Consider the following 16,578-nt stretch of genomic DNA (forward strand, 5'->3'; position numbering starts at 1 on the left):
CCTTCTTTTTCAATGAGATATAAAGCACAGCAAGTTTGAGGATCCTTTTTGTCACCTCCTCCCTACAGTGTTGGATTAATCCAGGGTTAGATTGTATTAGACAACCTGTAACATCTGTTTTCTTTCTTGGAGTCTAGGAAAAAAAATTCCCCTGCTCTTTAGCAGGGGGCAAACTGATCTGCAAAATTGCTACTTTTGATGGTTTGCTTGTTTCAGAGAGAGCAACTGCTTTGAAACAGAAGTTCCTCATTATGGAAATAGCTAAAATGCATCAAGATTTTAGGCAACTGCAGTGATGACATCGGCTAATCACCAAGTTAATCCTCTCATGTCAAAACCAGGCTTTTGTCTAGGACAGGGGTAGGCAACCTCAGCACTTTTATGACTCATGGACTTCAACTCGCAGAATTCCTGAGCCAGCCAGGAAGTCCATGAGTCATAAAAGAGCCGAGGTTGCCTACCCCTGGTCTAGGAATTCCTTGATTTATTTTAGTTCCCTTCAACATAAAGAAGAGTCATTTTGAGAAACTTTGCAAGAAAATATTTTTCACTGTTTCTGAATGAACAAAAGTATCAGGCAACTAATAAGGAAAATATTGTTTTGCTCTTTTTGTGAGCAATTTGGGTTGAAGCTTGGCATATCTATTGCATAAAGTTTTGTGAAAGAAAACCAGTGTCTGGAACACAATCCAAGTTTAGATTTTTTTTAAAAAAAGCCACCTGTGCCATGCAATCTATGATTTTTCCAGAAAAAAAGCTGACATCTTGAGCAAAATATAACACTGCAACAGGGGTGCCTTGTAATTTTCAGTTTTTAGTTTAGTTTTATTGAATTTTTATACCGCCCTTCTCCCGAAGGACTCAGGGCAGTGAACAGGGCATATAAATACAAATACAAAATTTAAAAAGAAGATTAAATTATTGCCCAATTAAAACAATCAAAATATAAAAGCATTAAAACCCTGACATTCCCCCATCAGGCCAGGCCAGCTTGTTCGAATAGATCGGTCTTTAACCTGCGCCAGAAGGAGCGAAGATCCGGTGCCATCCGGAGCTCAACCGGCAGTTGGTTCCATAAAGCCGGGGCGCCCACAGAGAAGGCCCTCCCCCTGGGGGCCACCAGCCGGCATTCTCTGACCGGAGGCACCCTTAGGAGGCCCTCTCTGTGGGAACGCACAGGGCGGAGGGGAGTCGACGCCGGCAGCAGGTGGTCCCCGAGGTATTCCGGACCCATGCCATGTAAGGACTTAAAAACCATCACCAAGACCTTGAACCTCACCCGGAAGACAACTGGTAACCAATGCAGCTCGCGGAGCAAAGGTGTAACATGGGAGTACCGGGAAACTCCCAAGACAACTCTCGCGGCCGCATTCTGCACCAGTTGGAGCCTCCGACTGGTCTTCAAGGGAAGCCCCATGTAAAGAGCATTGCAGTAGTCCAGACGAGAGGTCACGAGCGCATGAGTGACCGTACACAGGGCATCCCGGTCCAGGTAGGGCCGCAAATGACGCACCAGGCGAACCTGAGCGAAAGCCCCCCTAGTCACGGCTACTATATGATCTTCTAGAGTAAGCCGTGAATCTAGGAGGACTCCCAAGTTGCGAGCCCTATCCACGGGGGGCAAAAACTCACCTCCCCATAGAAAGAGATGGAACATTTTGAGTGTCCCGGGATGCCGGAATGTACAGCCACTCAGTCTTGTCAGGGTTGAGCTGAAGTCTGTTCCTCCCCATCCAGACCCGAACCGCCTCCAGGCAACGGGACATCACAGAGAGGGCATCACTGGGGTGGTTTGGGGTCGAAATGAAAAGTTGGGTATCATCAGCATATTGATGATACCCAACTCCAAAACCACGAATGATCTCACCCAGCGGTTTCATGTAGATGTTGAACAGGAGAGGCGAGAGGACCGACCCCTGAGGAACTCCACAAACGAGAGCCCTTGGGGTCGACCTCTGCCCCCCTGCCAACACCGACTGCGAGCGTCCCAGGAGATAGGAGGAGAACCACCGAAGAACTGTGCCTCCCGCTCCCAATCCTCTGAGACGCCGCAGCAGGATACCATGGTCGATGGTATCGAAAGCCGCCGAGAGGTCTAATAGGACTAGGACAGAGGAATATCCCCTGTCCCGGGCCCTCCAGAGATCATTCACCAGAGCGACCAATGCCGTCTCCGTGCTGTGCCCGGGCCTGAAACCCGATTGGTACGGGTCTAGATAATCCGCTTCATCCAGAACCAGAGGGAGCTGATGCGCCACCACACTCTCAACAACCTTCGCAAGAAAGCGAAGGTTGGAGACTGGACAAAAGTTGTTTAACACAGCTGGGTCCAAGGCAGGCTTCTTGAGGAGAGGTCTCACCACCGCCTCCTTCAAGACGGTAGGGAAATTACCCTCGCTCAAAGAAGCAGATATAACTGCCTGGAACCAGCCTCGTGTCCTCTCCCTAGCTGCATAAGCCAGCCAAGAAGGGCACAGGTCCAATAAACATGTGGTGGAGCTCAACCTCCCCATAATCCTGTCCACTTCCTCAGGGGTCACAGAATCAAACTCCTCCCAGATAACATTGACAAGACCGCCCGTGTCCTGATCGTCGGACTCTGCCCAGTTGGAGTCCAAACCGGTCCGAATCCGAGCGATTTTATCCGACAGATGTTGACCAAACTCCTCGGCACGACCCTGCAAGGGATCCTCCCTCACCTCCTGGTTAAGGAGGGAGCGAGTCACCCTAAACAGGGCGGCCGGGCGATTATCTGCGGAGGCGATGAGGGCAGAGAAGTAATTGCACCTCGCCGCCCTCATCGCTGCGAGATAAGACCTAATATAGGTTCTTAGTCGCAACCGGTCGGGTTCGGATCGGCTGGACCTCCAACAGCTCTCTAGGCCCCGTTTCCGATGCTTCATCTCCCGGAGCTCCGCGGAGAACCATGGAGCTCGTTGGGATCTGCACCGGGTCAGGGGCCGCAAGGGTACAACTCGGTCAAGTGCCTCAGTGGCTGCCCTTTCCCAGGCTTCCACTAAGGCATCCGCCGAGCTGTGAGCAACGGAGGCAGGTGGGGACCCCAGCGCTGCCTGGAACCCATCAGGGTCCATTAAGCACCTGGGGCGGTACCATCTAGTTGGTTCCGCATCCCCACGGCGGGGGGTGGCAAGACGGAAGACCAGCCGCAGGAGGTAATGATCGGTCCATGACAGGGGCATAATAAATGGAGAGCCCCCACCAAGATCATCAAACCACCATCCAGATAAAAAAAACAGGTCAAGGGTGTGGCCTCCCTCATGAGTTGGTTCAGAAATTACCTGTGTCAGGTCCATGGCCATCATGGAAGCCATGAACTCCCGAGCTAACTCAGATGACCCTCCCAGGGATGGTAGATTGAAGTTACCCAAAACTATAAGTTTGGGGAACTCAATCACCAACCCAGAGAGGACATCGAGTAGCTCAGGCAGGGCTGCCGCTATGCGACTAGGCGAAACGTACACCAGCAGCAAGCCCAACTGTGCCCCCGGACCAAACCTCAAAAAGAGAGACTCACACCCGACTATCTGAGGAACGGTGGTCTCCCGCGGACATAAGGTCTCCCTAATAGCTACCGCCACTCCCCCGCCCCTACCTTGAGCCCGAGGCCAGTGTAGCACTCAGAAATCTGGTGGGCAAAGATCAACCAAAGGGACCCCACCCTCTGGACCCAACCAGGTCTCCGTGATGCAAGCCAGGTCCGCATGCTCACCCTCAACCAAATCCCGCACAAGGGGAGCTTTATTAGTCACGGACCTGGCATTCAGATACACCAGCCGGAGCTCAGGAGGCTGCACATCCTCGCTCCTGGGACCTGGGGGAAGAAACAGAGGGTTGGAGCGCCTCACCGCTTGTAAATAGCGGAGACGGCCCTCCCGATAACGATACGGCCCTCTGTCCATGCGCCTGCTGCCATTCCCCAATGTCGTGGGAATCGGTAGTCCCACGACCCGCTCCCGAGCCCCGGATGTAACCAGACCCCGCTCTCCCCCTACGCGATCAGACCCCGGCCTGGCCTGAACCACGGTTGTATGACCACCCCCCATAGTCAAACAGCCACCACCCACTCCCACCCCTCTCCCTAACCCCATAAAAAATTTCACTAAAAATTAACCAGGGGCCTCCTATTAAATTTATATTGAAGGCCCCTGCCCTTGCCTGGCCATCTCTCAGGGTCCCAATAATTGGGCCCTTCATCGAGACTGGGAGTGGCAAAGAAGGCGGGACGCACCCAGGAGAGGGAGGCACCCCTGAGGGTGAACAAGTCCGTGCTGGAATATCGATACATGAGGTCCGAAAAAGTCCAGGGAAGGCAGTCTCGTAGTTGAAAGGTCCAATAGGAGGATCGAAGGGTAAGGAGTGAACATTTGGCCCATCAACCAACTTACTGCCACTCGGTTGGGTGCTCCCAGGAGCAGACCACAACCCGTCCTCTCACGACGGGTCGCGAATCCGCTCCCGAGGATGGTCCAAAATATACACCCTGGGTGGGGCATGTCCCATAGAGCTCCCACCTCTATGGGATGGCCGATGTAGAACAAGCCACTCTCCCACTGTGGCTTGTGCCCAGGTCCATCCCAGTCCAAAGGGGAGAAAGGAGGCAGATAGAAAGTTAATAAGTTGGTAGTCCGCCCGAACTGCTACGGCCACCGCTGACCGGACTGTATTGTATGTAAATAGTTCTATCTTAATGTGTTGACTCCAATTCACTAAAACTATAACTTGAGGTAAAGCGTTGACAGCCGAACACGCGGGAGTTTTGACAGCTGTCAAAACTCCCGACAATACGCAGGCGCAACCGGCTGACAGCTCTCAGCTGTCAGAACAATACAAAGCCGCCCAGCCACGAGGAACCGAGCTGTCAGACGCTCCGCGAAGCTGATTGGAGCGGAAAGCAAAGCGGGAAAAGACCGGCCGCTGATTGGACCAGCCAGCCGGTTACAGACTATAAAAAGCCGAACGTCTCTGTTATTAGTTGCTCTGTTCTAATAAACCTGTTGAAGTTACCAGCTGTCTTGAGTGGTCTGTCAGCCACTTCACTGGCGACGAGGATGGGATCCGCTTCCCAGAGCTGAAGTCACGGCCAGGAAGAGAGTTCCAGGCCGGCAGAGCTAGTCACTGGAAGTTTTAACTTCCATCGCGAAGCGGACCACCGGACCCAGACAGCATGGCCAATTTCGGACGAGTGAGGGAGTTTGACACCCACCACCCCGAGCGATGGGAGTCGCATCTGGGGCAGGTCGAGGGATTCCTCCTCATCAGTAAAATCACGGACGACAGAGCCAAAGCCGCAGCGCTCCTCTACATCAGCGGTCCACCAGTTTACGATGCTGCTGTAGGGCTATTCAGCCCCGTGCCGATCACCGAGGTCCCATACACCGAGCTCATAGACCGGCTCAACAAACACTACATGCCGGCCCGCTCGGAACTGTACTGGCGGGTACAGTTTGCCCAGCGAAGACAGCGGCCGGATGAAGCTGCGAACGACTTCATCGCAGGAGTCCGGCACGCCGCGCGGAGCTGCAACTTCCCTGACCTGGAAGATCGGATCCGGGACCAAGTGGTCATCGGGCTAAGGGACGAACGCCTCAAGAAAAAAATCACGTCTAAACCTGATATGACTCTCGCCGAGGACTCCCGGGAGATCTTGGCGTATGAAGACAATCACAGGAGAACCCTTGCCCGAACTACGGCCGAACCCCAAGGAAGTGTCCATCAGGACGAAGCGTCCTTCAGTGACGAAGAATCCATAGATCTGACAGACACCGACGCATTACAACGCCGGATGGAGAGAAGGCAAAACAGACGGAGTGACAACAATGACCGTCCTAAACCTAGAAATTTCATTCCAGCTCAAAGAGAACAACGCAACAACTGTGCCAGCTGCGGGGGCAACCATGCCCGGGCCAACTGCCGGTTCCGGAGCGCAAAATGCCACAATTGTGGTAAGACTGGCCACATTAAACCCGTCTGCCGAAGCCGTCCCCGCAACAACCTGCATGAAGTGGAGGCTAACCCCCCAGGTACGAGCACCACCCGAGCCAGTAAGGGAATGTCCCCAGAAGGGTTAGTGGAGGCGGTAGACAGGGTGCACCACTTGAGTCCTAAGGTAAAAATTAAAACAAAGCTTCAGGGAGTCTACTGTGACATGGAGGTGGACTCAGGATCAGCAGTAACCCTAATTTCGTTTAAAACGTACAGGGAAATCTGCAGGCACAGTAAAAAAGCAATACTGTTAGAACCCCCGCAAGTGCAGCTAGCGGACTACCAGAAAACACCTATACAGCTTAAGGGTAAAGCCAAAGTGTGGGTAGAGTATAAAAAATTCAAGGGGCCCCTAGAGGTAATAGTCACCCAAGGGGATTGCACGAATTTAATAGGGTTAAATTGGTTTAGCCCCTTAGGCATTGCCATTACTGGCGTCAACGCGGTGCAAACTTCAACCCTCGAAGCCATCTGCAGAAAATATGCAGACGTCTTCGATGGTTCATTGGGCAAATATACAGGTCCTCCCATCGCCCTTAACCTAAACCCCGCCATACAACCTGTCAAAATTAGGGCCAGGAGGGTTCTCTTCGCCCTCAAACAAAAAATTGAGGACGAGCTGGAACGCCTTGTCAAGCTAGGAGTCTTAGAACCTACTGACGGGGGCAGCTGGGAAACCCCCATCGTAACCCCTGTAAAACCTAATGGGCAAATTAGATTGTGCGCTGATTATAAAGCGACCCTAAACCTAGCGCTCAACGCTCACTCTTACCCCATTCCAGCGGTGAGAGACGTCCTCGCCTCCATCCGCTCCGGCGCCATTTTTGCAAAATTAGACCTCACGCAGGCGTACTTGCAATTGCCTGTGACCGATGACACCGCGGTCGCCCAGACAATTGTCACACACCGCGGATCATTTAAAGTGACAAGACTGCAATTCGGCATTTCGGCAGCCCCGGGCATATTTCAAAGCATCATGGAAAGAACCTTAAAGGGGATCCCCGGGGTTTGCCCTTACTTTGACGATGTGCTCATCGCCGGGGAAACAGAAGCCATTCTAGCTGACAGATTGTCAGCTGTGCTAGAGCGGTTCAGAACAGCCGGGTTTAAACTAAAAAGAGAAAAGTGTTCCATAGGAGTTCCCTCTACGGAATTCCTCGGGTACAAAATCGACGCCCAGGGCATCCATCCTACCAACGACAAACTTAAAGCTATTCAATCAGCCCCCAGCCCCAAGAACAAACAAGAACTCCAGGCGTTTTTGGGGCTATTAAATTTCTATCACGCCTTCCTTCCCCATAAGGCTACAATTGCAGAACCACTACATAGATTATTGGATAAGGGCACCCCCTGGACCTGGACAAGGGTACATGAAAATAGTTTCCAGTCACTTAAGAATATAATTTGCAAAAGCTCCACTGTCACCCTATTCAAGGAGGACGCTCCCGTTTGCATCGCTTGCGATGCGTCCCCGTATGGGATAGGAGCCGTCTTGAGCCACCTTGATCAGGACGGCACGCAAAGACCTATCGCATTTTATTCCCGGACCCTTACAAAAACTGAAAGAAATTACGCGCAAATTGATAGGGAGGCACTGGCCATTGTCGCCGGTGTGAAAAAATTTCATGACTACCTGTATGGTAGACCTTTCACTATCTTCACAGACCACAAACCCCTATTAGGCATATTTACCTGGGACAAAACAACCCCCCAAATACTATCCCCTAGAATCCTGCGCTGGTCCACCTTTTTATCAGCATACTCTTACAAATTGGTACACAAGCCGGGGAAGGAACTGGGACATGCAGACTGCTTAAGCAGACTTCCTATACAACACCACGACCCTGACCCAGCCCCTGCTGGCAACATACTTGCTATCGCTGAATTACCAGAATGCCCTCTCACAGCAAAAATCATTGCTGACAGCTCCGCTAAGGATAAAACTCTCAGCAGGGTCCTACGATGGGTCACAACAGGATGGCCACATAAGTGCCCTGAGGAAATTTTCCGCCCCTTTTTTACCAAACAATTAGAATTAACATCACATTTAGGCTGCCTCCTATGGGGAAACAGGGTGGTGATACCACACAAAAACATACAACAAACATTAAAAACCCTTCACGAAGGACACCCAGGAATGGTAAAAATGAAGCTGCTTGCTAGAAGCTATGTGTGGTGGCCAGGGATCGATAAGGACATAGAAGAACACGTAGGGGGATGCTACACTTGCCAATTAACCAGAAGCGAGCCGCCCCACGCCCCAGTCCACAAATGGGAAACTACAAAAAACCCATGGTCCCGCATCCATCTAGCTTTCGCTGGACCAATACGTGGGCAGAATTTCTTAATAATTGTTGATAGTTATTCTAAATGGCTCGAGGTGATACCCCTCAATAAAACAACAACGAACTCCACGATACAAGCACTTAGGAAAGTTTTTGCAACACACGGCCACACGGTAAGAAAGCACCTGCCTACCTACAGGACTACGAATGGGGAGGCAGCAACAAACAAACACACGGGGGTGAAAACGATCCGGGGGAGGGGTAAGGGGTGTATTGTATGTAAATAGTTCTATCTTAATGTGTTGACTCCAATTCACTAAAACTATAACTTGAGGTAAAGCGTTGACAGCCGAACACGCGGGAGTTTTGACAGCTGTCAAAACTCCCGACAATACGCAGGCGCAACCGGCTGACAGCTCTCAGCTGTCAGAACAATACAAAGCCGCCCAGCCACGAGGAACCGAGCTGTCAGACGCTCCGCGAAGCTGATTGGAGCGGAAAGCAAAGCGGGAAAAGACCGGCCGCTGATTGGACCAGCCAGCCGGTTACAGACTATAAAAAGCCGAACGTCTCTGTTATTAGTTGCTCTGTTCTAATAAACCTGTTGAAGTTACCAGCTGTCTTGAGTGGTCTGTCAGCCACTTCACTGGCGACGAGGATGGGATCCGCTTCCCAGAGGTCCAATAGGAGGATCGAAGGGTAGGGAGTGAACATTTGGCCCATCAACCAACTTACTGCCACTCGGTTGGGTGCTCCCAGGAGCAGACCACAACCCGTCCTCTCACGACGGGTCGCGAATCCGCTCCCGAGGATGGTCCAAAATATACACCCTGGGTGGGGCATGTCCCATAGAGCTCCCACCTCTATGGGATGGCCGATGTAGAACAAGCCACTCTCCCACTGTGGCTTGTGCCCAGGTCCATCCCAGTCCAAAGGGGAGAAAGGAGGCAGATAGAAAGTTAATAAGTTGGTAGTCCGCCCGAACTGCTACGGCCACCGCTGACCGGACAAACACGCCAGCCGCCGCCATGTCGCTGCCGTCATCGCCATAGGCACCGTCGCTGCCGGTGAAACAGGCCAGCGGGCCTTGAAAACGCCGTCGTCGCCATCACCGCAAGCGGCCTGGAACGAAGCGAAAAAAACCACCGCCGTCGCCGCGGTCGTCCTCTCCGCCGCCCAAAGCAGCCCGAGGACGCCGTCGCTGCCTCCGCTGCCGGCAGTGGCCCGAAAACGGCACAGAAGACATCCTTGCCAGCGAGATAACCAGCGGTCGTCTTCTCCACCGCCGAAACGGCCCGAAGACGCCGACGCCGCAGCCGCCAAAAGCGGCTCAAGGCAGGCCAAGCAGTATGAAAATGCCGCCGCCGCTGCCGCCGCTGCCAGAATGGCCCGCAGGCGTCTCCTTCATCATGAAGATGTTCCGAGGACGCCGCCGAAAACGGCCAAGAGCTGTTCAAAGACAACGTCGCTGTTCCAGCAGCCCACGGCGGCCCAAAGCAGCGGAGAACGCCGTCGTTGCCGGCCACAACTTTCCGGGAACAGCCCAAAGACGCCGGGGCAGTAGAAACCGGCAGGTTGAAAAAGCCGAGCATAGCGAGCAGATGAAAGCAGATGGAAGCAGCCAACTCGCAGACGGGAGCGAACAGAAAAGTAAAAAGCCTCACTGTCTACCTCATTATTTGCCTCGTAGTCTTAACAATCCAAATCCCCTGCCCAGAGGGCCTGAAAGGACCCCTGAGGGGCTCCTAAGGGACGCCCAACAGCTGGAGCTTACGGAGCTCAGCCCAGCACGTCCGCCATCTTGAAAAGTTTGTATTTAAAACTTTTATAGTCTTATAACAAATGTGCATTTCTTAAACAAAACAAAATGATACTGGTAAACTGATTTACACATTATTATTATTTTTCAATGGAATGAACTGAAAAGAGATTTTTCCCCCCAATGTTGCCTATGAAAATCAGCACTATGTACTACTGAAATGCCTAAAGCATAAAAGTTATTTCAGGAAGATATAGTATCAGCTTGGTGACAAGAAAAAGATTTCATCCAACATACCGATCACTCTGATAAAGATACTTTGTTCTTCTTTCTGTCCATGATACGTGTCCATGGCCTCACATGCATATAGACCCTGATCATTCAAGTCTGCATTTTGAATGGTTAGGATAGAACTAGTATAATGTCCTGGAACAATAATTGTCGCAGGCTTTACCTCTTTGCCTACCTGTGAAAGACAGTAAACATAATGCAGTGGAAGTAATACTCAATACTAATCCATTCATAGTTTCCGAAGCTCAAAAAACAAGGAACATAACCACATATATTCTCAAATAATTAAATGGGTTTATTTTTCATTTAGGGAAATATATTTTCTTTATTGTGTCTATGGCAATTATTCCTCTGTTGTTAGTATAATGTCTGATGGTTACATGGCAAACCAGCACGTATGACACGTAAGACTTTAGGAGAAAACATACCAATATCAAACCTGAAATATATATAATAAAGTCGCAGTATAGCTTTTCCCTCCTCAAGAAGCAGGATGCTAATTCTCTTTTGTAGAACACTTCTTTGATGAGGATATTTGATAATAATAAAAAAATATAAATCTGCTACTCTGGATGATAAAATGCACATCTTTCTCAGCTTCCATGTTATATTTTTAAAAACAAACATGAGTTGCAGCAGAATATCTGTGTCGATATTGCAAGGCAGTATTACAATCTCAAATACACAGAGGAGAAATGAAGAAAAAATGTCTCTAAATTGCAAATAATTTGCAAAGAGGCAGAGCTGAGAAGATGCTACTAATTTCTGGAACTGAGCTTTAGGATTTGGGAGATCTGCCTTAAAGCAGGGCTTTTCAACCTTTTCACAGATTGTACCACTTTTAGGACATGACAATATTTGAGTACCACCAGTGCTTAGCAAGGTGTCAAAAACCTGATGACTAAAAAGGGGGGAGGGGATTTTGGGTTTTACTGATTAGATTCATTTGTTGTTATAGAAATGGCTAGTTTATAATAATATGGAAAAGTAAAACGTTGAGGTTCAATGTTAATGCTTCCTTCTACTGCAACAGAGGAAGTCTGTTCGTTTTCCCTTATCCCCCTCACTTTCTCCCCCTTTTTCCTCCCCACTGTGTCCTACTATTTGCTTTTGTATTTTTGTATTTTATTCTATAATCTAATAAACTATTACAAACTGTAGAAAAAAAGAACCAGTTTTAATTTCTTCAGTGGCTGTTCCTTTGCTGAATCACTTTCCCTTTGCACTGACAAATGTATGATGAATTTATCCATGTTTATTAATATGCACCACTACCAGCTAGTTCAGGGGTCTTCAAACTTGGCACTTTTAAGACTTGTGGATTCAACTCCCAGAATTCCTCAGCCCTCATGGCTGGTTGAGGAATTCTGGGAGTTGAAGTCCACAGGTCTTAAAGTTTCTAAGTTTGTAGACTCCTGAGCTAGCTGGTTGGCCCTTCTGAGTTCTTCCACAGTGTAGTAAGAATGCACCCCCCCAATCCCTTCCCTGTACCCTTAAAGACACAGTAATGAAGTGCAAAGCAGGAAAATAAACACAAACTCTGTTTTTTTTTCTCTTTAAGCTGCCTCAGGCATGTCACGTGTCACAATGTTGCAATACAAGACAGAAAGGCTCCAGCAATTGCGAAAAGCTTTAGCTTTAAATTAAGCCACTTTATCTTTAAAGAAAACTTTCTAAAAGCCACAGACTGACTCAGTTAAAGGGGGTAAAACTAATTACATTTGTTTAAATGGATTAAACCATTCTTGTTGTCTTTTTTCCCTTTCCCCCACCAAAACCATGTTCTTTTATAGCCTCTCCTCTCTTCCCCCTCCCCTTTTTCTTCAGTTCACCTCCAGCTCCAAGCTGCTTCCGGAAGCTCCAATCAGCTGGAGCCCTGCCGGCTCCTGGGGCTTCTGCCCAGCCCAGACAGTCCTGCAGCTACAGCTGCCTCTCCCTCTCCCTCAGGCTTGGCTCGCTTAGGCTCATTCTCCTCCCTTGCTACACTTGGCTAGCAGTGTGTACTACCTGCCATGTAGCAAAGTACCACAAGTGGTAAATGTACCACAAGTGGCACACCTACCACTGGTTGAAAAGCCCTGCCTTAAAGCATTGTGCTTTAAGGATCTGGGGGCTCTCTTAGATCTTGCACTCATGCTGGACAGTCACATAACTTCAATGACAAGGAGGGCCTTTTATCAGCAATTGCTCATAATCCAGGTGCATTCCTACCGAAAGGAGAAAGACTTGGTTTGGGTGAGTCATGTGATAATCTCAAGGTTGGAGAATTGTAAAGTTGTTGTTTAGCCAGTGCCTGAAAGTGGGTCCAGAAATAGCTGTTGGTCAGAATGCAGAAGCATTCTGATTATCCACAATAACCCACCTGTTGAAATCACTTCTTGCTGGCTGTCTTCTGAAGCCAATTCAAAATGTTCACAATATAAATGCTTACATTGATGAGACCAATATACTTATTGGGCTATTTCCATATAATCGACCATTATTCTAGGGGCATAAATATAACTAACACCAACAGATGATTAGGCTTTTCCTGTGGTGGGGCCAACATGAATGGATTTGCTGGAGTTATGATGCACATTTTGTCACTATTGTGATTAGAAAAGAATGTTTGCAGTTATTATTTCTGTAATAATTAAGAAAGGAAATATCTTTGTTTTGCTTTTATGGCCAAATGTTTAATTGCCATTTTGCAATAATGTCTAAGCGTACTTCTGTAGAGAAAACATCTCGGAGTCTATTTTATTTCCTATGACTGAATTCTTTATTGGCCAAGTATGATTGAACACACAAGGTATTTGTCTCTGGTGCATACGCTCTCAGTGTACATACAAGCAACAGGTGATAAATCAGAATCAGAATCATAATCCAATCATCATGAATCACAATGCTCAGTGATTGTTATTAGCAACTGAAAATGAAATGAAGATGGCTGTGGCCAGAATCATTATAAGATACTAAATAAAACAATCAGCATAAATCATAACAACAAAGTGGTAGTCATAAGATGCTAAAGGAATAGGTAATAGGAAAGAAAAAGATAATAATAATACAGCCTTACTACACGGTTTGATATCCTAGAGCTTAAGATAGTGTTGTGGGAATTAGAAAACACAGGCACAAATGCAAACACTCATATGAATGTGTGTGCGTGTGTATACTGTACATGTACAAAGATCCATGTCTACATGCTTACCATCTTTCCAGGATAACTCCAGGTATAATGAATCAACTCAATATCTCCTACTGTACATGTCACAATGATATTTTCGCCTTGTTTCAAAATAGTTTGCACTGCACTGATAGAAACGTTGATTAAGGATGTAGGAGAAGAAGAAACTGTGGAAGAACAAAACAGTGAATAGGGAAGAAAGTTAGCTCACAGCAACTTATATAGAAAAACAGTTGCAACAAGCTCAATCAACAGGCGGCTATCTCAGTGTGAGAAAATTGTTTTCTGTTGGACAATTTGAAAACTTCAATATTAATAAAGCATAAGACATTAACACTGAATAATAACTAGCCCAGTGCAGGACTACAATAAGAAACCCTAAAGTGGAGTGCTTGATGCTCTCTGGGTTTGGTTGTTTGCTTGAAGATGTTTCATTATCCAACTAGGTAACACAATCCGGCTGATTATGTTACCTAGTTGGGTAATAAAATGTCTGCAAGCAAGCAACGAAGCTCAGAGAGCACCAAGGACTCCATAGTTCAACCCTGAGGTAGATACATTCTCTTCTATTAGAGCCTAAAGTCTTAAAATCTTGTGGAGAACAGGGCAAAGGCCTTGGCCTGGCACTGAACTTAACCACAATTGAGATATGAGTATGTTTCTGCTCTGGCAAATCAACAAGGTGACCTGATGTGACCATTCCCTCAACTTCAGATTGAGAGACAATCAGAAAAATAAATTCACATTATAATAATCAGAGAAATGCCCTATATGCAAAGCAGCTTAAATATTACAGCTCAGATCAAACCGATCAGCCTCCTATAACAGACATATCAGCTCTGCTCAAGTGCCAAAGAGTAGTCCATCATTTTGGCAAGTAATCATATAGCTTCCACTGCAATCTCTCAGTTGTTTAATAAATGTGCTCTCCTTGAAAACAGAAGTATTTTTTCCAAAAAAAAGTAAAGATGGATCTCTTTGCAAAGCTTGCCCAAGATTTTTACTGAAGCAGATACACAAGATCTGTCATTTCCACCCACCAGAATGATGTCAGAGTCTGCTTTTTCAAATGAGCACAAGCATTTTTAAAAAACAAATAGGGCTTCTCTTCTGTATGGCATTCCCATTGTTGGTGGCGCAGAGGCTAGAATGCCATATTGCTGGCTAATTCTGCCAACTGCCAGCAGTTTGATTCTGACAGGCTCAAGATTGACTCAGCCTTCCATCCTTCTGAGGGCAGTAAAATGAGGAGTCAGATTGTTGGGGGCGATGTGCTGACTCGGTAAACCACTTAGCACTATGAAGCGATATATAGGTCTAAGTGCTATTGTTATTGCACCCCTACCTAGGGTAATGTTTTCATTCAGAAAACCCTTTCTGCTCCACACACTGGCAAATGCTATGTGTAATAGTGATTTACCTTGGAGGTTGTAGACATAGAATGTTTCAGATTCAAACTCCTCATCTTCTATTGTTGCCTTGCAGATGTAGGTCTTGTCTTCGAACTGGCCTTTAAAGCCTTGCTGTGGAAAATACATTCCAGGGACTGGATCATTAACCCTCTTTTCATAAAGAGTTACTGTAGCATTGGGATTTGTCACACGGCAAGGAATAATGACTTCATCGTAGCCTGTGCTGAACACAAATGTGTCTTCTTGGGTGCTTGGTAGGAAAGGCATGGAGAGATCTATGAAGAAGAATGGAGAGAAGCTGATTTGGTCATCGACTAGATTAATTACCTCAAACAGCCTCCTAGATGCAATACAGTAATAAGGGATACACTTGTGATCAGAGCAGCTCAATAAGCAGTGTGGAGGAGGAATCCAACAGAGATTTTTTTTCTCGGCAGAGAGACATGGCTTGGTTCCTCTCTATTACACTGTTGCACAATATAATAGATGTGTGTGCATTTTGGGGTTTAGCATGTGTATAAGTATATGAGTGTGTGCATATACATGTACAGTTGGTATGGTAGGTATTGGTTTTAAACAGGCTTGTAAAGTTGTAACTTTTATATATGGAGACAGAGGAATTTATCTCAAAAAAAAAACCCTGTGTATTAATCCTGTTTTGATACCATCGATCAGTTTAAAGGAGGAACAGGATTTTTGCCTCCATCTCAAAGCCTTTATTCTCATAGCTGAAATTTGTTAGGAATGCATTACAATGGTGTAGAGCTTAAGATACACAGTACAGTATATTAAGAAAAAAAAGATATTACATCTGGGCATTCCACTTCAACTTTTGAAGGTCCTCCCCGAAAGGTAGATGATAGTAGGAAGAAGTAAATACCGTATTATTAATATTCTATGAAATGTAGTGTGGGCTGGAAAATGTGTAAATCTGACCGAGTTATCTGGAAAGCCATGTTTGCATCCATAACGGAGTCTTTGCTTTTCTTCTGAACTTTCTATTAATTCCACAGAACCAAATGCATGCATACACCTGAAGCATAAGTTACACAATTAGAAGTATCAAAGTTGTGCAATCACCAGTACCTGGTACAAAAATGTAGATGGCCTTTTCATCCAGGACTTGATTGTCGGCACAGGAATATTCACCTGTGTTTAAACCAGTCAAGTTCCTTAATGTGAGGGTGTTGGTAAAAATGGTGCCCCTTTTCTCCAGGAAAGTGTCTAGTTTGGAATGCTTATTGTCTGTTTTCCATAAAACCTCGTTGTGGCCTGAACATTTCAGGATAAAATCAGTGTGGAGATTGAGGACAACTTCGTGGGCACTGGGACTGATTTCCAGAGAGCTGATTTCTTTCACACCTTTAAGAGATAATTTGGAAATCAAATTAGCAAGAGACAGAACATAGGGGATAGCAGAACAGTGTGTGCAGAGATGAATGTAAAGACAGGGATAAAAACAAAGCAACATGTTTCTGTGTAAAACATTTGAACTGCTTGAAAAGCAAAGTGATTTTTCATTTGGAGGTAGGGGCTAGAAGCCAGCCAGTCAAGATATTTGATTAAAAATGAATTCATAGCCATGAATGAAAAGGTCTTGTTTTCCATCTAATGCCTTTTCTATCTAGGAAGAGCCTGAGATTGGTCTCCAGCAGAACA

General features: G+C 47.1%; 1 protein-coding gene across 1 annotated transcript in view; it reads right to left on the minus strand.

The window, feature by feature from the left end:
- Positions 1-16,578, minus strand: part of PDGFRB (platelet derived growth factor receptor beta) — a 132,238-nt gene that overhangs the window by 52,666 nt on the left and 62,994 nt on the right. Inside the window, exons 3-6 of the mRNA XM_081318166.1 lie at positions 16,006-16,281; positions 14,928-15,194; positions 13,532-13,674; positions 10,345-10,513 (exon numbers count right to left, since the gene is read on the minus strand). Of these exons, the coding sequence (XP_081174292.1) occupies positions 10,345-10,513; positions 13,532-13,674; positions 14,928-15,194; positions 16,006-16,281 (855 nt within the window). The remainder of the gene's footprint in view (positions 1-10,344; positions 10,514-13,531; positions 13,675-14,927; positions 15,195-16,005; positions 16,282-16,578) is intronic.

This window comes from Vipera berus (genome assembly GCF_964194415.1).
Source record: "Vipera berus genome assembly, chromosome: 2".
NCBI classification, from domain to species: Eukaryota; Metazoa; Chordata; class Lepidosauria; order Squamata; family Viperidae; genus Vipera; species Vipera berus.